The sequence below is a fragment of the Tachysurus fulvidraco genome, chromosome 21, assembly GCF_022655615.1.
Source record: "Tachysurus fulvidraco isolate hzauxx_2018 chromosome 21, HZAU_PFXX_2.0, whole genome shotgun sequence".
In the NCBI taxonomy this organism is placed as follows: Eukaryota; Metazoa; Chordata; class Actinopteri; order Siluriformes; family Bagridae; genus Tachysurus; species Tachysurus fulvidraco.
This window is the reverse complement of record NC_062538.1, coordinates 5,635,389-5,659,634: the sequence shown is the minus strand read 5'-3', so window position 1 is coordinate 5,659,634 and position 24,246 is coordinate 5,635,389. Positions and strand designations below refer to the sequence as shown.

The 24,246-nt window shown below is 41.6% G+C and overlaps 1 protein-coding gene across 4 annotated transcripts in view; it reads left to right on the top strand.

The window, feature by feature from the left end:
• The window catches only part of nrxn2a (neurexin 2a), a 367,204-nt gene that overhangs the window by 75,437 nt on the left and 267,521 nt on the right, over positions 1 to 24,246 (top strand). For all 4 annotated transcript variants that reach the window (XM_047805716.1, XM_047805715.1, XM_047805717.1 and 1 more), the window contains exon 3: positions 15,745 to 15,765. In XM_047805716.1, the coding sequence (XP_047661672.1) occupies positions 15,745 to 15,765 (21 nt within the window). The remainder of the gene's footprint in view (positions 1 to 15,744; positions 15,766 to 24,246) is intronic.

Here is a 24,246-nt window from a genome sequence, read left to right as displayed (position 1 = left end):
CTCGGTGCATAAAGTCGTGCAGATTCAGGTCAAGAGTTTCGGTTAATGTTCAAGCATCAGAATGGGAAGAAAGTGTGAATCTTGTGACTTTAATCATGGCTAAACCCTGTTACAGAGTACAGCACAAAGGCTTAGTGCAGCAACAAAATAGTACAGTATGATTTTTGCATTTTACTGCTTATATCAGTGCTTGGTGAAGATTTGTAGGCAGGCAGTGACTCAGCTGTTTGGGCAGACAGGGTAAGTTTATTCTACCAGTTGGGTGCATCTTAGTGGATGTCTTCCTTGTATCTTGAGGAATGGAGGGACAAGTCGAGTGGAGTCGCTCTAGAAGGTCAAACAGAGTGTGGTGCAGATCTGGGTTTGATAAAGGCGAACAGGTTTTAATAAAAGTTCGATTCCTTTTTACAGATCTATTCTTTTGTTTCTAGTTCTACATTTACCTTAAAGGCAGGGTCTCCGATTTTTGAGAAATGTTTCAGAAAACTGAGTCGGAACGACGAAGTAAAAATCAAAACAAAAATCAAAACAAACGTGTAGCCAATGAGCAGAAAGGGGCGGGTCTTGTGAATATGCGGCGGAGAGAGTGTTCAGTGCGCATGTGTGACATTAGCAGAAAGCGGTTTTAACATTGACATGGAGGATAAAAACAAAGAAAGAAAGAGAAGAAAGGCTTACGATAAGGCAAGAAGTAGGACGTGTTAATCAGGAAGTTGGCCACATATTCACAGATTGGAGTTTTCCGAGTCAATAACTCCTGAGCTAAATGCTGTTAGTACACAAATAACACCTCTTTTCTATCGTAGTAATGTAGAGAGGCAGCTACAACCGTGTTTTGTGTAGTAACAGCGTTTAGCGTTTCTTCGCTTTCTTTCTTTGTTTTTATCCTCCATGTCAGTGTTAAAACCGCTTTCTGCTAATGTCACACATGCGCACTGAACACTCTCTCCACCCATATTGACAAGCCCCGCCCCTTTCTGCTCATTGGCTAAACGTTTGTTTTGATTTTTGTTTTGATTTTTAGTTTGTCGTTCCGACTCCGTTTTCTGAAGCATTTCTCAAAAATCAGAGACCCTGCCTTTAATATTGTTTAATAACATCTGACATAAACCTGACATGAATAGTCACTATAAGTGATTCTTATACGACACCCTGAACCTGGTTTTGAGGGTGTAAATATGAGTTTACTGGATATCAGAAAAAGAAAAAATATTAAACTGATCCTGTAGCAAATGGAAAAGACTGGAATTGGATTCCGAATGCCTTCATCGCCCATCAGGTTGGTTCAGGTTGTCCATCCATCCGTCTGCCTGAGATTCTTATTAATGTGATGTCTTCATTAGGGCAGTGTTTTTCTAGTTGTAGGGTTTCTATCAATCGTATTAGCACTGAAAAAAACAAGTTCAGAGTAATTCCAAATTTTTTCCAGTAGCTTCTTTTCTGTATGAAATGTATATTTAAAGAGAATTCTAGTACACGAAGAAAGACTAGACTCGTTAGGGGGTGGAGACAAGTTTTATAGTTTAATCATTCGTTTATCTTAAGTAAGTGCTTTATAATGATCAAGGTTGCAGTAAAGCATTTCCAGTCTGTCTACCTTCAGATATTCAGACAGTTGGAGGAAACCAGAGAACCCAGAGGATGACCATTGTGAGAGCATGCAAAAGATAGTAACAGACAGACAGTGGGAACTCGAGCGCAGGATCAAAGCGGCGATGTCGGAGCTGTGAGGCAGTGATGATACTCATGCCACCCACTGCTTTATTATGTAACCAGAAATGTCGTTTGAAAGCCAAAAAAGAGGAAGATTTAATCAGCATTTAATAGATCTGTTGTGAATCATGCGCACGTCCAGTGTGTTAACTTAGTCACAGGCCTGCCATTCAGCCTGGCTTTAGGGAAGGTGAGGTTGCTGAGAACACAGCCATCTTTTCCTGAGGAGTAAATAATGCAGGCTTAGAGTCTGTCTCTTTTATCAACACAAATTAGTCTGGGTTTACACTCCAAGCTGAGGTGCTTGCCAAGAACGAGTTTGTGTGTGTGTGGGAAAGAGAGAGAGAGAGAGAGAGAGAGAGAGAGAGAGAGAGAAAGTGAGTAAGGGACTGTTTTTACTCCTTTTTAGACCAGTGACTAGCACCATTGTGCCTATGTGTTCCTCTAGGCCATAACACCGGCCTGCGAGGTTACAGTAGGTAACATTCTCTCGTCTCCAGACTCGCGTGAGACAAACCGGTGGTGATTAGACGTTTACTGCACCAACAGTACTGGCAATGCTCTTGGCACAGAATGAAGGACTCCAAATAATAGATTACACAACAAGACAACTATTCAGCAAATAATTAGAAGTGTTGCAAATGTAATTTGTTGTTGTCTTTCTGCCCTCACCGAACACATTTTTATCTCAGTGACAAATCTATTTTCTGAAAAACAAATGTTAGTCTCACTAAATTTGTCATTAAAAAAGAAATTTCAAACAGATGGTTTAATTTTTTTTCCTTCCATCGCCGTATCGTTGAGTTGAATCGGCTTCTGGCTGGTCAGGAGGTGTTGATTACTTTTTTATAAGAGCAGCTCTGACAGGAATGCCAGCTGTAAATGAAATCCGTTTCAAAGCGCTGGTTGTAATCCGTTAGCGATTTCTATAGTAACAGCTCGTATCCGAAGCAGACGTTGTACGTGAATTTAAGACTAATTATGCACAGAAGATATACAAAATACATTATTAATCATTAGTGTGGTGAAGCGTTCTGTAAGATTTATTAGAGAGACTCGATATTAAGAAAAACGTTCAGCGCATCTCAGTTACGGACTTAAAGAGCAGCCGCAGTTACTGTACGTTGGGGTCAGCGGCGATGGACGTCGCAGGTTACTGTCACTCATACTACGTTGTTTTTTTTTTTTTTATCGGCTCAAACTTTTGTGTCCCTGTGCAGTACAGACTGTGAAGACACTTCAGGATGGGATATTACACCACAGCTCCTATGTGTATAGGAAAAGATGAAAGCTTCGGTCTTATACAACCGAGAAAAGGCATAACTCCTTAGCAATAAAAAGGTTCTCTGGTAAGTAAAAAGTAAATATATATAAAAAGCTTATGAAAAAAATTCCAAAGAATTCCAAAGTATACAAAATATTCCAAAGCTTATGATCACCCAAAAAATTATAAAGTGCACGAAGTATTCCATTCATTCATTCATTCATTCATTTTCTACCGCTTATCCGAACTACCTCGGGTCACGTCGAGCCAGGCGTCATCGTGCATGGAGGCAGGATACACCCTGGACGGAGTGCCAACCCATCACAGGGCACACACACACTCTCATTCACTCACACACACACACTACGGACAATGTTCCAGAGATGCCAATCAACCTACTATGCATGTCTTTGGACCAGGGGAGGAAACCGGAGTACCCCAAGGAAACCCCCGAGGCACAGGGAGAACATGCAAACTCCACACACAAGGCGGAGGCGGGAACCGAACCCCGACCCTGGAGGTGTGAGGCGAACGTACTAACCACTAAGCCACCGTGCCTTCCTTCGAAGTATTCCAATGTATTGTAACGTATTTCATAGTATATCAAATAATTCCAGAGTACTCTAAAATAAAATAATACCGAGGTATACCCACGAAATCCAAAATATACCAAAGAATTCGAAAGTTTCCCCGTGCGACATCACAGGTAGGAGCATCATAACTCACTCAGAGGAACATGACATGCACATTCTTTCACATGCATGAGCTCACAGACACGATTGGCTGGTGTCACCGTCAATCCTAAGGGAGAGAGAGAACAAAAATCCCTCTCGCTCAATCAACACAGACAATTCTGTTCCCTTAAGGATGCTTTCACACTGCAGTTTCATCATGAGGTTTTCGTGACAAATTAGAAAGCTGTCATGTGGACAGGGACAGGGAAGCACAGCACGGCACAGAAACTGAGACTACCTGTAGGAGGCGGTGTGAGCTCGGTCGCACCGAATCGGTGCCGTGATTCCTGTAAAGTTTCAAATAGCACCAAAATAAAAAGGCGTTTGTCATGCACGTTTGTGTTGACAACAGAATCAAGTGAGTCTGAAACCAGATTAACGTTGCGGAGGTGGCGGGAACGATCAGAATACAGTGTGAAAATCACCTCAGACTCTCATCATGACAACTCCTGCTTAATTTTTCACTAATACTGCTGTTCTGTTCCACGAGCAGGATGGAAACCGACTATCCAGACCTTCTTTTCATTTTCCAAACATCTGAATTATTTTATCTCTGCAAGTCTGATATAAATTGAGTCAGGACTTTCAGTGCGAGACATGTTTTTCCCTCTATTGGGACGACCTTACACAGATTTTAGTGGTTGAAGATAAACGCCTCCAAATTTTAGATGGTTATGAACAAGCGCTTGGGGCTTCCATATCATTATTTAAATGGATTTGCTTGAAACTTTATTCTTGGCTCCTAGTAGGTTAAAGAAAAACAGAATTACTTATAAAAAAAAACCACAACAAATCCTTAAAGCCCTGAGAATCTGAAGTCAAGAAGCTTTTATCGTCATTTCGACTGTATATACAGTAGCTTCAATTCAATTCAATTCAAGTTTATTTGTATAGCGCTTTTTACAATAGACATTGTCTCAAAGCAGCTTTACAGAACATAAACATAGAGCAGAAGGTAAACATAATTAATGATAAAGGAAATAACGAATAATAAAAGAAATAAGAATTTACAGAATAAAAATTCTAGGTTATTATTAGATGTATATAGTTCACAGTGTGTATGTATTTATTCCCCTATGAGCAAGTCTGAGGTGACTCAGGCAGCAGTGGCAAGGAAAAACTCCCTTAAATTGGTAAAGGAAGAAACCTTGAGAGGAACCGGACTCGAGGGGGAACCCATCCTCATATGGGTGACACTGGGGGTGTGATTGTAATATACAGTCAGTTAAATGTTGTATTGGTGTAAGGATCATGGACTTCGGATCTCCTTAGTATCACAGAGTCTAACTGGTGATGTCTCAGTACATAGTGAAGTGAAACAGCGTTTCTCCAGGACCATGGTGCTACATAAAGTAACACTGAGCTGAGGACTGAGTAAGTTGTCCTAGCCACATAAAGTGCATCTTACAAAACACTTCTTCCTCACGTCCTCACTAACACGTCCCCATAAAAACACATCCCTACATCTCCTCTTTGGCTTTCCTCTTGACCTCTAACCTGGAAGCTCCTTCTACCTGTATAACCATCTCCCTCCTCTGTACATGTCCAAACCATCTCAATCTAGAATCTCTGACCTTGTCCTCAAAACAGCCAACCTGAGCTGTCTCTCTGATGTGCTCGTTCCTAACCCTGTCCATCCTCGTCACTCCTAAAGAGAACCTCGGCATCCTCATCTCTGCTAAACGTATATCATACAGTATATTATATATTATATACTTCTACTGCTACTTAGAGGGTGTAAGATATATACACACTTGTGTTCTAGTAGCAGTTGGATGAGATTTTGAAATATGTTATTGCGAAAAAGCAATTAATTGAATGTGCAAAACAGCAAGAGTCTTTTTCCTATGAGACTTTAACCTCCACTGTGGAGTGGGACATTCAGTTCTAAACACAGATACAACAAACAGACACAAATTCCCAGTTTTTGGCCTCTGGGAAAAAGAGTTAATGAGACACTGTAGTCCAAAAATAAAACCATTCCACAGGATGTGTCTATTTAGTGGAAAATAGTAAATTATTATCTAAGAAAATCTAATAATCTAATAAAGTATTAATGAAACAGTAGTAAGAGAAGCAGGAAGACTGTTTATCTGCTGTAAGCACGGCATGATAGCCGGTACACTCGAGGGACGCTGACGTCTTTAGGGATATACATGTGGCTCATGGGGACCCGGTTTACAGTACCTCTGCACTAATGAGTCATGTCAGAGGAGCGATGGTGTGTAACTATATTACAAGCTTTAAGGTTTTTTTTCACTTGCAGCACGTGACGTACAGAGCACAGGTTTTCGTCCGACAGTTTCGCAGGCAACAATTTCCGTTGTACATCTTTCTCCACAGCTCATTCAGATGAAGTCTTGCATTTGTCTGACCGTACAAAATATTGCTTTTATTCTGTCATTCCGCCATTCCGTGTCCTCGAAGATTTCTTCCTGTTTTCATTTTCTGTTTGCCCGGAAAACCGTGTTATATCAGTAAGCTGGGAAGATCTGTCAACACGGAGCCTGTTATTGCACCCACTCTTCCAAGGTCAAAATGAATACTCGGTCTCCTTCGCTGTGGGAGAAGGGAGCTTTGTGTTAGATATATTGCTTGTGTTTTCAGCCATTGTTTAATAAAAAAAGGACTTGTTGGATGCTGACATGTTTGCTTTTAGTTTCTAGTTTCTGCAACCACAAAAAAAAAAAAAAAAAAAAAAAAAAATAAAATAAAAGAAAGAAATTCCACACAAATTCTAGCCCTGTGCACTCAAGCACTTTGCTTTCCCTTGGTCTGTGATTTCTGCATTGTTCCAAAGCCTTTTAGCTAAAGACATAAATAAATAAATAAATAAATAAATAAATAAATAAATAAATAAATAAACAGAGCAGACGGTGCACAACCAAGTGGATTAAATTTTTCAATTAAACTTTTTTGTAATATATTAAACGTCGTGCAAGAATACCTCCACAGGGCTTTGTGTTTATAAGTCAAGCTACTAATCAATAGCGAAATGTCTCACAGTGTAAATAAAGAGGAGGTTAAAGTGACTGTTTTATCCCTCAAGCACACCTTGGAATAAACAGCTACATCACAGCGGCGACCCTCCAGTTCAGACGAATGACTGCCTGCCGTCATGCTAATAACCCAGGAGGCATTAGCCTAGCATGCCGATTTAGCTGCGGCGTGTCTGAGGAGCTCCAGACGCTGTCATCATGTCACTTCTTGTGCTTCCACTTAATTCGGCGCAATTCTCTTGCCATGACCAATTTGCGGGAGCCATGGAGAGTGCTTGTAAAGGTTAAAGCGGCCCTCGTGATTTATGGCCGCCCGACAGTTTAGCGCAGCTTGACATCTCGAGCCAAGCAGGCAGCTCACACAAACATGGCGTGATTAAGAGATTTAGCGTCTCGCTGTGGGCGACTAGGCGGCACAGATCTTTGGCACGCTTTAAACATTTTTCTCAGCGAATCTCGACACTGCGCACTTTAAGGTTGTCGGAATGTCACGCTTTGGTTTTTGGACTCGGACAGTTACCTCACCACCAAAAATGTTTTCCACAGTACACATTTACACAATCAACCTTCAGCCGCTGCGGGGGAATTGCCGTATTTCTGGGTCTGTTTATTTTCCAAAGAGTCAGGAGGGAATGAGTAAAACATTTATTTGCGGCCGTTTGTTACAACAAGCAAACAAGTGCTAACGGAGGAATTGTGTCTACTGCATGTAACTCAGTTTTTACTACAATGCCCATAATTCTTTACCCGCTCCTATACACTACTGTCGTAAACACATGCGAACGTTACCTCTGCTTCCAAATGTAGCTTGTCCTGTCCTCTGTTACACACCACAGCTTTTCAAATGCACACAAAAACATAACGTTTATGGAAAAACAAAACTAAAAATAACCAAAAAAAAAACCGCACAGACAATTTTATAAATACTCCTATACTGACAGCGTAGGAGGGTCTTACTGAGCCCTAGACCTTTGTAAAATTGAAGAAATAAATGCTTTGATTTTATATATATATTATATATGTTCTTTTTTATTACTATTAAAATGTATAGTTAAAAAAACATGCTCAAAAAATTGAGATTTCTCTTTATTATAGTATAGGAGAACATTAAAAAAAAAAAGAAATCTTGTGAGAATGGAAAATGATCTTTGTTTAAATGTGACGTTTTCACGATCGTTCTTAATTCCTTAAACAAATACAATAATTCTCATCAATAAAATATCAATAAATGTGTCACTTTTCGTTCTCCACATTCTGTACCATTACTGTCATGATGCATCGTGTAACATGTTGCACATCACAGTCTCTGACCTCATTCACACTGCTTTACCAGCTTACTATTTCTCTTCATTCTTTTTTATAGAGTTGTATACATATAGAATGAATAAACTGGAGAACAGAAAACTTACTGGGCTGAATTTCAGGACAATTCAAGATCATGACCAAGTCAAAAATCACAACGAACAGGAAGCAGGGCGGAAAACGCGGCTCGGAAGCTTAGAATCGAAACGACGAGACAAAAAGAACATGGGGTGTAATGTACTGTATTAATGCTACCTTCACATCAGGAATTTTGTTATAGTGGTGGTTATGACAAGAACCTGAAAAACATGCGATCCGTAAGCATCACGTTCATGCTGGTGGCCGTTTGGACTTTGTGTTATTGTCTGAATTGTGATCGCACTTTTTACAATAGGAACTAGCACCGATCTTCATCTTCTGTGTGACAAATAAAAGGAAAGCAGCAAAATCAGGACCACAACAATGTAAAAAAGGGAAGAAAAAAAAAACATGGATTTAAATCAGAACCCAACTCAGGAGGAAAATATAACAGCTTGGAATTTTTAGTCTAGGTTATTCAGAGAGGGCTTTATTTGCTATCGTTTATTTTTACATGTGTTTACTCAGAGAAGGGGACCATGTGAGGTATTAGCTGATTTAGCTTTTCCATATGAGGCTTCAGGATCACTTGTGCTTCATCAGCACAAAAAGGGACAGTTAGCTTCTGGGTCAGCACTTTCAGCTCATAAATCCTGCTTGTACAAGCACCGAGGTGTCCCAGGCATCATATTTTGGATCTGAGTACCATCTCAGAAAGCCACAACGAGTCCAGTATTAACACTGATATTTGTATTCCTTCTGACATGGCATTCACACGGATTGATCTTTAATTGGGCGAAGAGCAGCCGTGGTTAGCTTGTGCGAGAGTCTCCGGAGTGTCCTCATTAGTGTTTTAATGTTGTCCTAACCGACCGTCGTCTTTAAGAGCCGGAGCACAATCCTCCTCACAGCCACTTTCCTCTCATTATCACAATAGCTCAGCAGCCACCGACAATCGATGCTGAGATGATTCACACCACCACGCTACCACGATACTGTGATTCCTCCACACCCGAGCTTTTCACGCCTGCTGCGACGAGCATCTGCATGCGTCTCAAGTTTTACAGAGAGCGTCATCCTGCCATTTAACAAGCCTGCAGCTGTCCCTCCGGTTTCTTGCTTCTTTTCATCAGACGCTGTGATCAAGTCCAGACACCACCTCTTAGTAATGGATGCTTTTACGATGGCGACCCGAGCCTTTCTTACCGATACGATTAAACGTGCGTCTCCTTACGCATTCTGCAGTAAACCTTCGTCTCGGCCCTTAATATTTATTGCTTTAATCACGTCTCGAAGCCCTTCGAAGAACCCTTCATTCCAGACTCCGATCATTGTAATTGTCTCCTATAAAGGGGCCTCTAAACTCGGTATAATGAAACTAACATTCAGCGTTCGGTTTGATTTACGACATAAATGAGCAGCACATGAATTTTTAGAGCGAAGGGTTCTGTCTGAAAGCTGCAGCAGGACTTAACAGAGAGGCACTTATGAGCTTTTTAAAGTTTTTTTTTGTTTGTTTGTTTGTTTTTGCGAAAACACTTATCCAAAGTGATACTGAGTACCTGCACTTAGACTGGGTGTGGCATTTAAATATAAGCCATATAGCAAGATACTGCAAGCTTGGACTGTTTGGGGTTGTTTTCACAGCTGCGTAAAATTTCTGAACGTTTTAAAGCTCCTCTTTCGTAGTTATTTCTGCATGCTGAGAAACCTACAACTTTGCAACAAAAACATGTGCTCCAAGGAGACATGTGAAATTCAATCTCAAGCCAGGAAGTCAAGAAGCTTTTATTGTTATTTCAACCATACGAAGCTGATCCGTTCCACAGTAAAGCGAAACAATGCTCCTGCAGGACCAGGTTGCTACATAAATCACAGACCTATAGGACACAGCACAGACCTACAGTATAGGACACAGCACAGACCTACAGTATAGGACACAACACAGACCTATAGGACACAACACAGACCTACAGTATAGGACACAACACAGACCTACAGTATAGGACACAACACAGACCTACAGTATAGGACACAACACAGACCTATAGGACACAACACAGACCTACAGTATAGAACACAACACAGACCTACAGTATAGGACACAACACAGACCTATAGAACACAACACAGACCTACAGTATAGGACACAACACAGACCTATAGAACACAACACAGACCTACAGTATAGGACACAACACAGACCTATAGAACACAACACAGACCTACAGTATAGGACACAACACGGACCTACAGTATAGGACACAACACAGACCTACAGTATAGGACACAACACAGACCTACAGTATAGGACACAACACGGACCTACAGTATAGAACACAACGAAAGACCTACAGTATAGGACACAACACAGACCTACAGTATAGGACACAACACAGACCTACAGTATAATACACAACACAGACCTACAGTATAGGACACAACACAGACCTATAGGACACAACACAGACCTACAGTATAGGTCACAACACAGACCTATAGGACACAACACAGACCTACAGTATAGGTCACAACACAGACCTATAGGACACAACACAGACCTACAGTATAGGACACAACACAGACCTATAGAACACAACACAGACCTACAGTATAGGACACAACACAGACCTATAGGACACAACACAGACCTACAGTATAGGACACAACACAGACCTATAGAACACAACACAGACCTACAGTATAGGACACAACACAGACCTATAGAACACAACACAGACCTACAGTATAGGACACAACACAGACCTACAGTATAGGACACAACACAGTCCTACAGTATAGGACACAACACAGACCTACAGTATAGGACACAACACAGACCTATAGAACACAACACAGACCTACAGAATAGGACACAACACAGACCTACAGTATAGGACACAACACAGACCTACAGTATAGAACACAACACAGACCTACAGTATAGGACACAACACAGACCTACAGTATAGAACACAACACAGACCTACAGTATAGGACACAACACAGACCTACAGTATAGGACACAACACAGACCTACAGTATAGGACACAACACAGACCTACAGTATAGGACACAACACAGACCTATAGGACACAACACAGACCTACAGTATAGGACACAACACAGACGTATAGGACACAACACAGACCTACAGTATAGGACACAACACAGACCTGTAGGACACAATACAGACCTGTAGGACACAACACAGACCTACAGTATAGGACACAACACAGACCTACAGTATAGGACACAACACAGACCTATAGGACACAACACAGACCTACAGTATAGGACACAACACAGACCCATAGGACACAACACAGACCTGTAGGACACAATACAGACCTACAGTATAGGACACAACACAGACCTGTAGGACACAACACAGACCTACAGTATAGGACACAACACAGACCTACAGTATAGGACACAACACAGACCTGTAGGACACAACACAGACCTATAGGACACAACACAGACCTGTAGGACACAACACAGACCTACAGTATAGGACACAACACAGACCTACAGTATAGGACACAACACAGACCTATGGGACACAACACAGACCTATAGGACACAACACAGACCTACAGTATAGGACACAACACAGACCTATGGGACACAACACAGACCTATAGGACACAACACAGACCTATAGGACACAACACAGACCTATAGGACACAACACAGACCTATAGGACACAACACAGACCTACAGTATAATACACAACACAGACCTACAGTATAGGACACAACACAGACCTATGGGACACAACACAGACCTATAGGACACAACACAGACCTATAGGACACAACACAGACCTATAGGACACAACGAAAGAACTACAGTATAATACACAACACAGACCTACAGTATAGGACACAACACAGACCTATAGGACACAACACAGACCTACAGTATAGGACACAACACAGACCCATAGGACACAACACAGACCTGTAGGACACAATACAGACCTACAGTATAGGACACAACACAGACCTGTAGGACACAACACAGACCTACAGTATAGGACACAACACAGACCTGTAGGACACAACACAGACCTATAGGACACAACACAGACCTGTAGGACACAACACAGACCTACAGTATAGGACACAACACAGACCTACAGTATAGGACACAACACAGACCTATGGGACACAACACAGACCTATAGGACACAACACAGACCTACAGTATAGGACACAACACAGACCTATGGGACACAACACAGACCTATAGGACACAACACAGACCTATAGGACACAACACAGACCTATAGGACACAACAAAAGACCTACAGTATAATACACAACACAGACCTACAGTATAGGACACAACACAGACCTATAGGACACAACACAGACCTATAGGACACAACACAGACCTACAGTATAATACACAACACAGACCTACAGTATAGGACACAACACAGACCTATGGGACACAACACAGACCTATAGGACACAACACAGACCTATAGGACACAACACAAACCTATAGGACACAACGAAAGACCTACAGTATAATACACAACACAGACCTACAGTATAGGACACAACACAGACCTATAGGACACAACACAGACCTACAGTATAGGACACAACACAGACCTATAGGACACAATACAGACCTACAGTATAGGACACAACACAGACCTATAGGACACAACACAGACCTACAGTATAGGACACAACACAGACCTATAGGACACAACACAGACCTACAGTATAGGACACAACACAGACCTATAGGACACAACACAGACATACAGTATAATACACAACACAGACCTATAGGACGCAACACAGTCCAACACGGAACCACATCAAGTGCAAGTGTGCAAACAGTGATACACAGTCCTGTACAACGCAGTAATAGACAAAGGACAATGCAGCGTCAACCGAGACGCTGTTTTATAATAAATAAAGTGCACTAATATGAGTAATAAAAACAACCAGAGTTTTAGGCTGACCGTATTCTTAGTCCATAACTTATACCCCTTTTCCACCAAAAAGAACCAGGTGCTGGTTCAGAGCTAGTGCTGGTGCTGGTTCAAAATTGGTTCCACTGGCGAACCTTCTAAGAACCGATTTGCCTTTCCATCGGCTAGAGAGCCATCACAGAGTCTGACGTCACTGTGCATGTGTCACGTTACACAGCAATGTTAGCACAGCGGCAAACACAAACACAACAATGATGGATGTTGCTTTACTGTTAATTCTCATGGCTTTGTGAACCTACATTGGCATCTAAACGCAGCTAATCCATCGTGTACGTGATCTGTATAAACGGAGGTTGTAATCGAGAAAGTACATAACATTATTTTATTATTAACACAGAAAAAAATTAGCCTTAGCATGTAGCTAACTACTATCACATGTGCTGATAATGTATCATATCGCGGTAAAGTAAAAGTGTATTAAACTTTAGCATACATAAGGTACGTTATCGAATGTGCTCAGAGTAGCCCCGCCCACAGCCCCTGACGCAAGCTGTTCTTAAGTCTAGACCAGCAACGTTTTGGTGCTACTTAAGACCCACTTTTCCTGGTTCAGAGCCGGTGCTTTGGCTGTCAAAAAAGAAAGAACTGCTTCTAAATTAGGCTCCGAACCAGCACTCAAACTGCCTCGGTGGAAAAGGGGCATGTGAACCAGTATGGATGTATTCAGTGACATCAAAAACCCTTCAGTAAGTAGCTCAGGATCAGAAGGTTTACTAAATACCGTAAATGTAAATTATGAGATGAGCCAACACGGATTCAGACCGAGGTGCTGGCAAAAGTTTTTGGACCAAGTGTTAGTAAGCTACAGTAACTATGTTGACGAGACCACCGAGTGAGTAAACGTTCCAGTGAGCCCAGTGGTATGTTTTAGTCGCTTGTAAAGCTAATTGGCTACTTCACTATATAAAGTGAGTGAATAATAGAGGAACAGAGTGGAGTAAGTTTGGAAATCGCCGTGGATCAATTGTTGGCGTCTGTAAATGTAAACAAACGAGTATTCAGTCTTTTTTATTTGTACGATGCTTTTAACAATGGACATTGTCTCAATGCAGCTTTAAAGAAATAGAAAAAAATCAGTGGTGAGGAAAACTCCCCGAGATGATAAGAGAAAGAAACCTTAAGAGGAATGTCATCCTCATCTGGGTGACACTAGAGAGTGTGATTAAATCATTTCCTTTCTACAAGTGATGTGGGAATGACCAGTGTAGCATGTTGTCAGTTAGTCGTTAGCCAGTTAGTGCCTTTACATCAGTGAGCATAAGCAGGATTGTTATATGACACGTTTTGCTTGATTTTTCTCGGATATGTCAGTGTTTACATTTCCGGCCTTTGGCAAACGCTCTTATCCAGAGTGACTTATATTTATCTTATTTATACAGCTGAGCACTTGAGGGTTAAGAACCTTGCTCAAGGGCCCAGCAGTGGTAGTATGGGGGTCCTGGGAATCGAACTCTCAACCTTCTGATCACTAGTCCTACAGTATGCCTTAACCGCTGAGTGTTTCAGCGTAACTGCATGTTCCTTATTATTATTACTTTTATTATTACTATTATTCTGAACCGTAAATCCGTCCTTCTGCTATCTGGTTTGTTTAACGTTACAGCAAATTGATATGTTTTATGTCATTAAGTCAACAGTTCTAAACACTTCTGGGGTCTGAACTAGAGGTCTTCTCGGGTCTAAAGAACCCGTACCCGACACGAAGTGACCCGAATCTCTTTTTACCCGAACCCGACGTGCATAATTATTCTTTTTTTTTTTTAAGAAAGACCCGACCTGAGACAAACCTGAAAAAATTATTTATTTATTATTATTTATTTTTAACCGACTGGACCCGAATCATTCATAACTCTACACTAAAGTAACCGCTACAGCGTGGATTCAAAATTGATTGACAGGTCTGTTTCAACAAAAATGAGCTTACCACCAGCCACACGTCACCAGCCACATGTCGCAAGCGGTCTTGGCAAACAGAGAAGAGGTTGGAAAAGGACTCGAGTCGATGCACACACACGAGATACGGTAGTTCGGGTCTTTTCGGGTCCGTTCGGTAAAAACACATTCATTTTAAATTACCCGAGACCCGATGCCGCTATTATTATTGTCCGAGGTACACGTGAAATTTTTAGACCCGAACCCGCTCGGCTCTCGGGTCGGACCTCGGGTGTTTGGATCTAAGTGGACCCGTGAAGACCTGTAGTCTGAACCTGCTCGACTACTCTGGACTGCTGATTTGTTTTCTCCTGATTTCATTCTTTCAGGCTTCCCACTTTTGCCAAAATAATTATTTGCCAACTTCTAAAAGCAGAAAGTTATCCAGATGTGTGATTGTGATTGTCTGTCTGTTACACCTCATACTGTTCCTGTAAACATCTGGCTGCTTTTTGTAAATTTCTAGTCTGAATTTTTCAGTTTACTAAGAAGTGCTGATGTGGTTTGCAAGATAAGCTAATCATATTGAATTTTTTTGCTATTCCACATGTACTGTAAATACAAGTACAAACAGATAATGTTTGATAAACCATCTTTATTTTCTCAAGCCGCTAAACAGTGGAACAGAAATCCAAATGTGCTTTGTTGTTCATTCATTTGTTTTTTCTGTTTTTCTCCTTTCTCCCTCGGCCACGCTGCAGCCATCCAACAAGTGTTAGAAGGTAAGACCGATGTTTTCTTTTCCTTCAGATCTGAGCTAATAGGCTTGACCTGATACTCGCCTTCTTTACTGTCACGTCTCCATTGATTTTGAGACACACTGTCATTTCGGACTGCAGTTTTGTTGACCGAGTTCAGCCAAAGTAAAATGTCTGATGGTTAATACATGGATGAGACAAACATCACGGAGAAGAGTCTGAGGTGCTGGAGCGACATTTCATGGGTCTCATGGGCGGATGTCTAAACAAGCATAGTCTTTATGTTGGACAATTCCGATCGACTAATAGATTTTGTTCTCTCGAGATGTTGGAATGTACTGTATGTTGAAAAAAAAAGTGTTGTGTTCTGCTTTATCTGTTCTCCATTAGCGTTACGTGATTATTCTGTAGCCTTCTACAAACCCGAATTGCTTTCTCTAAATATGGTGCCTCACATTAAAGCAGTGCAACAAACCATATTTCTTTCAGGTCCAGATTTCCTTTCATGGTTATTTGTCTTTCAGCCACATATTCTACAACGCTGTCGATTATCATTTGGATGAATCGTGAGTCCGAATCTTAAATCCTGATCTGTGAGAAAAACAAAACAAAAAGAAAAACTAAGCACAAATCGGCTGTAACCTGCGTTGGAGGATTGGCATTACTCTCACTTGTCAATCACAGTAAAAAAAACAAAAAAACAGCCAATCGTGATCATCTGTGAGCTCATGTATGTGGAAGAGGGCTGAGAGCACTTTCTTCTGAGTGTGTTGTGCTTTTGCTGTGATGCAGTAGTTCAAAACGATGCTGTCAAGAACAGCATCCGGGCAACATGTCGCGTAAGAGCCGGTACTTTCTCTCTTCTAGCGTTGCCTGTAGAGATGTTTTCTTTCCTAGCTACAGTAGTATTAGCCGTAGCACAGTTTCTGACTTAATGAATGCAAGATCAGTATCAATACGTCAAAACCCTAAACAAACACACTGAATATTCTTTAGACATCAGAAGTATCCGGGGCCGTAGCTCTGCCTTTGGAAGAGATCCCCGGTGAATGGTTTTTAACACTCCGCAGCTCACTTAGACAAAACACTAATATTTTAGTGTTTAAAAAACAAAGCCGTCTCTCGTTTCAGAACTTCTTTCTTTTTGTTTTTTAGCTTGAAAGAGCTCTTTTTGACGTTTGATGTATGATGGATATCTCAATAAGATCGCTTGAGCAGGCACACTAATTGCAGTTCATGATGAAAATAGGGATATCTCACTGCTAATTTCTCAGTCATGAATCATGATATGTACCATGTAACAACATCCTTTACCTGATCACTGAACGGAAATATCGTCCTTATGCCTAATTAGAAGTTACTAAAACTGTGAGGTTTGCAAATTCAAGAGGTCTTTAGTCAAAAGACCTTTACTAATTGAGCGCGAGATCCAAGGTCCGATCCGTCTCACAGAAAGAATATCGTAATTATGGTAAAAGTGAGACTTAAGGAGGTGATTTAACTTTTCAGTTAAATTTGAAATAGAAATATTGTGGAGGAAAGTCACAGAAACTTCCTCTACATTCACATCAGTAAGCTACAAGTCTTTTGTATTGCTTGTGAGGTGTGTAGGATACACTGCAGATGCTGGGTGTGTACTGTCACTTTGTTTGGGAGGTGTAATTATGTATTATGGAACATAATAGGACTCACACTTACTTTCTTGTCCATTTCTTATCCGTTGTTTTTTTTCTTCTTCTCATTTTTCATATCGTCGAGCAGGATAAAGCAAGTTAAATCAAGGATATAGAATAAAACTGAGTCGTGAGTGCCGAACTGAAGAAACATCGGACCACGCTCACCCGCAGCTCTGAGAAATCATTCAGACTAGTTGTTACCGTAGCATACTGTACATTATCACATAGCATACAAAATCTCAGTGCAGACGTTGATTTGTTTTCTCTTGCTAGCGAGAATGTAGAGTCACTGTGTCGGCCAAGCTTCCAGAGCGTTACCAGTATCACCTGTTTAAAAACTCTGAACCTTATAAATTATATGCGTATTATATCAATATTTAGCAATTCTATTTATTTAGAAGTAGTCATCCTTCCTTGTTTACTAGTATTACTGTATTTTGTCTCGGCCATCTATACCAGTGCTTCTCAGCAGGGGACCAGTGACCCGGTTCTGTGGTTTATTGAAATTAAATAGTTAACTAATAATAATTATTATGTACTATAGAGGGGGACACGGTGGCTTAGTGGTTAGCACGTTCGCTTCATACCTCCAGGATTGGGGGTTCGATTCCCGCCTCCGCCTTGTGTGTGTGGAGTTTGCATGTTCTCCCCGTGCCTCGGGGGTTTCCTCCGGGTACTCCGGTTTCCTCCCCGGTCCAAAGACTTGCATGGTATGTTGATTGGCATCTCTGGAAAATTGTCCGTAGTGTGTGAGTGTGTGAGTGAATGAGAGTGTATGTGTGCCCTGTGATGGGTTGGCACTCTGTCCAGTGTGTATCCTGCCTCGATGCCCGAAGACGCCCGTGACCCGAGGAGTTCGGATAAGCGGTAGAAAATGAACGAATGAATGAATTAATGTACAGTACAGTGCAGTACAGTGCAGTTTTTTTTCCATCTTTAACAGTCCACTTATGGTGAGAGTGTGCCCAGTATAGCCTTAGTGTTTTCCTGGCTTACATGAGACGGCTTTTCAGATGCTTTTCGGCTCACCACAGTTTCAAACTGGTTATCCGAGTTACCGTAGCCTTCCTGACTCCGACGTCTCTCATCAACAAAGCACTTTCCACCCACAGAACTGCGGCTCAATGGATGTTATTGTTTTTCACACTATTCTGTGTATCAATCTGTTGTGTGTGAAAATCTCTGGGGGTTTTTTCAGTAGGTTTTGAAATACTCAAATCAACCCATCTGGCACTAGAAACCACTCAAAGTCACTATAACACCCCCCCCCCCCCAATGATGTTTGATATAACAAACTTTTTTTAATGATTTCGTGGTTTTTTTTTCTCCTTGAGCACATCTTTCGATTCTGACTCGAGGAAGCACCACACCAGGATCAAAAATGGCCCATAGAGTAGAGTGTCTATAAGAATGACAAGAGGCCCATCGAAACACAAACAAGCATTCTGGACCACAAATCATTTTCCCAAGAGAGTTATACGTATCATTCTGGTTATCTGCACGAGTAAGGCATAAAAAGATATATATTGCATTTTAAACTAAAGCTGTTAAAATGATTTCAGCATTGTGCTGCTGCCACATGATTGTCTGACTGGATAATTAAATAATATTAAATAATAACTGTTTCATTAATAATCTATTATTTGATTTAAATCAAACTTCTGCCATTACTGAGTTTCTTATAGTAGGTTTCACTCCATTCATTTTCAGTAGTACTTAAATCTCAGGGTCTCAGGGAGCCTAGAGTCTATGCCAGGGGACTCAAGGCTGGGGACACCCTGGACATGGTAGGGCACAATCACACACACACACACACACACACACACACACACACACACACACACACACACACACACACACACACACACACACACACACACCACGGACAATTTAGAGATATCAGTCAGCATACTGGGGGGAGAAACCAGAGTACCTGGAGGAAACCCCCAGAGCAAACTACACACACAAAGGGATCAAAGGTGGGAACTGAGCCTCTAACCCAAAGGACCAAAGGTGCTAACCACTAAGCCACAGCACCCTCTGGGTACTTACTCTTGCCTAAATAATAAACTATGACTTTAATGCCTTCAATAAATACATTTGACGCTATCTTTTGGCTTTATGTTCTTAACACATGCATTGTTAGATTTATATCTTTATATATATATATATATATATATATATATATTTATATATATATATATATATATATATATATAATTTTTTTTTTTACTGCGGTGCAATTATAACGACATCTGTGTACATTTTACTAGAAGTTTACGAACCTCTGATCTAGAACACCATTCCTTTTCATAGACCATCTATTTTAGGCCTGTGATCATGACCACTTACCATGTTGATGCTCCTTGGTGGTGGGCAGTTATCCAAGAGGACACTCACACACCAGAGAACGACTGAGGCTTTCATTCTGGGCGCGTGCTTTCAGCGCGTCTCTTTAATCATTCCTCTACTCTTCTCTGACAAGCTTGAAAGCTCAGACTTCAGCAATCAAATGGCTAATGCTGGGAAAAGATGCAGCACAATAAAGTATTTCAGCTTTTATTGGATTAAAGAGTGGCAGTCCTTCTTATTGCTACAGAATACATGAAAAACTTCATTCATTCATTCATTCATTCATTCATTCATTCATTTTCCTATCACTTTCTTGTGAAGTTGCAGAGGTGACTGGATGAGAATGTCAGTACAGACTTCTCTAACCTCAGACACACAAGCCAGCATCTCCTAGAGGATCACTGTATGTTCCCAAGCGAACGGTGAGATGTACTGTAACGTCTCCAGCGTGGCTTTGGGTCTCCCTCAGAGTCTTTACTCAGGGGGATGTGCCTGAAATAGCTATACTGGAATCCAAACAAGGAGCATCCTTTTTAGGTACTGAAAATTTGTTCATATTTTTCTTCCTCCGCTGTCAGTCCCACCCACCGTCCTGCAATCCTCTATCATACATCAACTAACTACCAAGACTTACACATAACATCTCATCTTGTGCAGGGACCAGCTTAACACAAACAGCTGTTTGTCCTCTTCTGTATTAATGATCTTAAAGATGCCTATAACTGGCACTATGATTGACAGGGGACGGAGTATGTCATCCCTCCCACCCTGACTGTATGGACAATTTTGCTTCTTGGGCCCCCAGTAACGGATGTCTATCTATAGCATTGTTGGAATGCTATTCATAGGGCATTCGCTTTTCTGTTGCCCCATTCAGGAGCTGCACGAGTGATTTTGAAGAGGGTGAAATTGTGTAGCTTGAACTTAGCTGTCATAACAAGGCAGAAGGCAGAATCGATTTATTATTGGGGAAACCCCAAGGGGATGCCACATTGGGGCAGTGGATAGTGTTGCTGCCTCACTGCTTCCAGATCCCCCTGTCCAATTCTGCCTGTTATGTGGATCTCCTCAGGTTCTCTGGTTTCCTCTGAAAACAGAAGAGAAATATAGATGGATTGGATTTGACAGTTAATTCCACACTTGATGTGGATGAACGTGTGTATGCGTGCGAGCAGGGTGGATTTCCACCAGTGTTCCTGGGATGTGGTCTGGATCCATACAGTAGCAACCCAGACCAGGATAAAGCAGTTAATGCAGAAGGAGTGAATGGATGAATGGATGGATGGATGAATGAATGAAAAAGTTTTCAAATGTAGAAGATCCACACCTAGATCTGGATCAGGATCGAGTGTGTAAAACTCGACAAGTTAGAAGGCAACAAAAGCCTTCTGAAGAACGTCATGAACGCTTCAGTCTACAAATAATGACTTCAAATGCTAATGAATTCACAGGCAGACTGCACACACACACATGCACACACACACACACACACACACACACACACACACACATGCATATACACACTCACACACACAGAGCAGTGGAGACGCCCCATTTAACAGCCTTATTCTTCCTCCTTAGAGGAAAAACTCTTCTGTTCCTGCTTCAGAAAAACAGGCATCAGTTGGGGGAAAAACCCAGACTGAAGGTCTCTCTGCGTGTTCTGCTCATCTCCACAGCTACTATTTCATTCTGGTCGATGTGAGACAAGTCTGTGCTCACTCAGTGCCCTGCCAAAGCAACTTGTGCCAGTCTCAGCACTTGGCATAGTTAATAAAATGGAACAGCTGGCACAGTGGTGGCCAAATATCCAAGTCTCAATGACCTTGGCATAATCCCCCTGCTAGAGGCTCTCCTTCAAGAGTTTCAGTGATGGGCTTTAAAACAGGGCATGCAAATTCCATCTCAGCTCATCTCCATCTGAGTAGAGCAGCTAATCAGAGCAGATCGCAGGTATAATATGCGGGGTGGTGTGAAGCAGAGCACAACGCTGGTGACCTTTATTATACGCATGGTAATTATCCAGGATTTGGTTAAAATGTAGTACACAAAATCTCATTAACTCTTATTCGAGGGTGGAATTTATTTTTAACCTGAGACCAAAGTCACATTTTTCTAGATCGTAAAGTTCTATTTGTGCTTTGAGTCGTTTATCGATGCAGAAATTCTACATTTCTGAAATAAATCAGGAACAATTCGAAGTCTGTATTGTTTATTTTAATTATTGTCACAAAGCAGCTTTACTGAACTCCAGATGTGGATTTAGCAGATTATTAAATCCTCTTCTACGTTCCTGAAACATAAAATGATAAATAAACACAATAAAAAAAATAAAAACATAAAAAAATAAACACAAGCCTGGTTTTATAACATGGTATTTAAGAATGTAATTCCTAATTCACACACCATAAATTTGCATTTCTTGGATTAGAGAATAGTCGAAAACTTTTAGCTACACCTCCTGCTTGCTAGGCTAGCTAGCCAACTTAGCTAAAGTTTTTAGCAAAAATCGATTTGGAGTATTATTGAATATATTTTAAATGTAAAATATTGCTAAGAACTTTGACAAACAGAGAGATATTGGTGTATAGCTGTGATAAATCTGAGCTAGTGCACTAACAGTTAGCTAGCTGTGTAGCCGAGTAAGGCAAGGTTAGCGTTAATATCCTTAGTCTCCGTTAATCTGAAGTGTTTATTAGTAATTGTTTGAAAAAGTAGAGAGAAGAAAGGTGAACATACCTTGTAATATTTAGGTTGAGATTTTATGCCTGTAACATCACAACATTCATTCATTCATTTTCTACCGCTTATCCGAACTACCTCAGGATAGGTAGGATAGAGGCAGGATACACCCTGGACGGAGTGCCAACCCATCACAGAGTGCACACACACACACTCTCATTCACTCACACACTACGGACAATTTTCCAGAGATGCCAATCAACCTACCATGCATGTCTTTGGACCGGGGGAGGAAACCGGAGTACCCGGAGGAAACCCCCGAGGCACGGGGAGAACATGCAAACTCCACACACACAAGGCGGAGGCGGGAATCAAACCCCCAACCCTGGAGGTGTGAGGTGAACGTGCTAACCACTAAGCCACCGTACCCCACATCACAACATGTTATACATATACAGTATATGTATATAGTGCAGTGTATATAAAAAAAAAAAATAAATGAATAAATAAATAAATAAAATAGATATCTCCAGCTAACACCGAGATTTGCTGTGAAAGTGAACAATCTTTATCCACGGCAGCACTGACAGTTTACTTTGAGCTAAAATCAGAATAAAATGTATTAAACACATATACTCATATTTTTGTTCTATAATCAGTTTATGAAGTCAACATTCCTACTAATAAAAAAAAGGAAAGCATGTTGTCCACAGTAAAGCAGTTTTAATACACGCTTTGTTCCAGCACACGGCTCAATAATGGGTTTAAAGAATGGCGCGGGTGAAAATATCAGGTCCCGCGTATAAACATTTTATAAAGCAAGCGCTTTTATTGCTGCTTTATTGCTCTGGCTTTTTTTTTTTCTTTTTTTTTTTAAACAAATGGATAAAAACTCGAACGTAATGAATACTTTTCATCCGAATTACTGCCAATGTTCTTTCCTGTGCTTGCTGGTAAGGTGATTGTCCACCATATACCGAACAATAGAGAAGGGAAGGGAGGAGTGAGAGAGAGTAAGTGAGAGAGAGAGAGAGAGAGAGAGAGAGAGAGTAAGTGTGTGTGAGAGAGAGAGAGAGAGAGAGAGAGAATACGAGAGAGAGAGTAAGTGAGAGAGAGAGAGAATAAGAGAGAGTAAGTGAGAGAGAGAGAGAGAGAGAGAGAGAGAGAGAGAGTCGATCATTGTGAGCGAGAGAGACGCGCGCGCGCGCGCGCTCCGTGTGTGTGCGCGCGCGCGCGCGCGCGCGCCGCGCGCCTCCGTGTGTGCGCGCGCGCCCGCGCCAGCGCGCGCGCGCGCGCCTCCGTGGATGTGCGCGCGCGCGCGCGCGCGCGCGCCTCCGTTTGTGTGCGCGCGCGCGCGCGCGCGCGCGCGCGCGCAGCGCGCGCCATCCGTGTGTTGTGCGCCGCAGCGCGCGCCGAGAGAGAGAGAGAGGAGGAGGGCTGCCTTGGGCAACCTCATAGTATTGGAGACACAGGAGCCTGTTGCTATGCCAACAGTGGCGGGCCACAGCATTTCAATGTCGACGTCCACAGCAGGGCCGCTCCACTTCAGCCTGCGCTCCGTGAGCGACGTCATACATTTGCATTCGTGCTAGATAAATGTTTACATGCTGCAGATGCCTCTTTTAAAAATACACTCTGCAAGGCTAATATTTCTCCTGTGCTCCATCTGTAGCTCTGCATAGCTCCTGGGTCGTCCTGTCTCATTTCTTATTTCTTATTATATCACGAGGCTGAGAGCGCAGAGAGGCTTTACCGGACCTCATCTGTAGCTTAATTTAGTCCAATATATTCACCT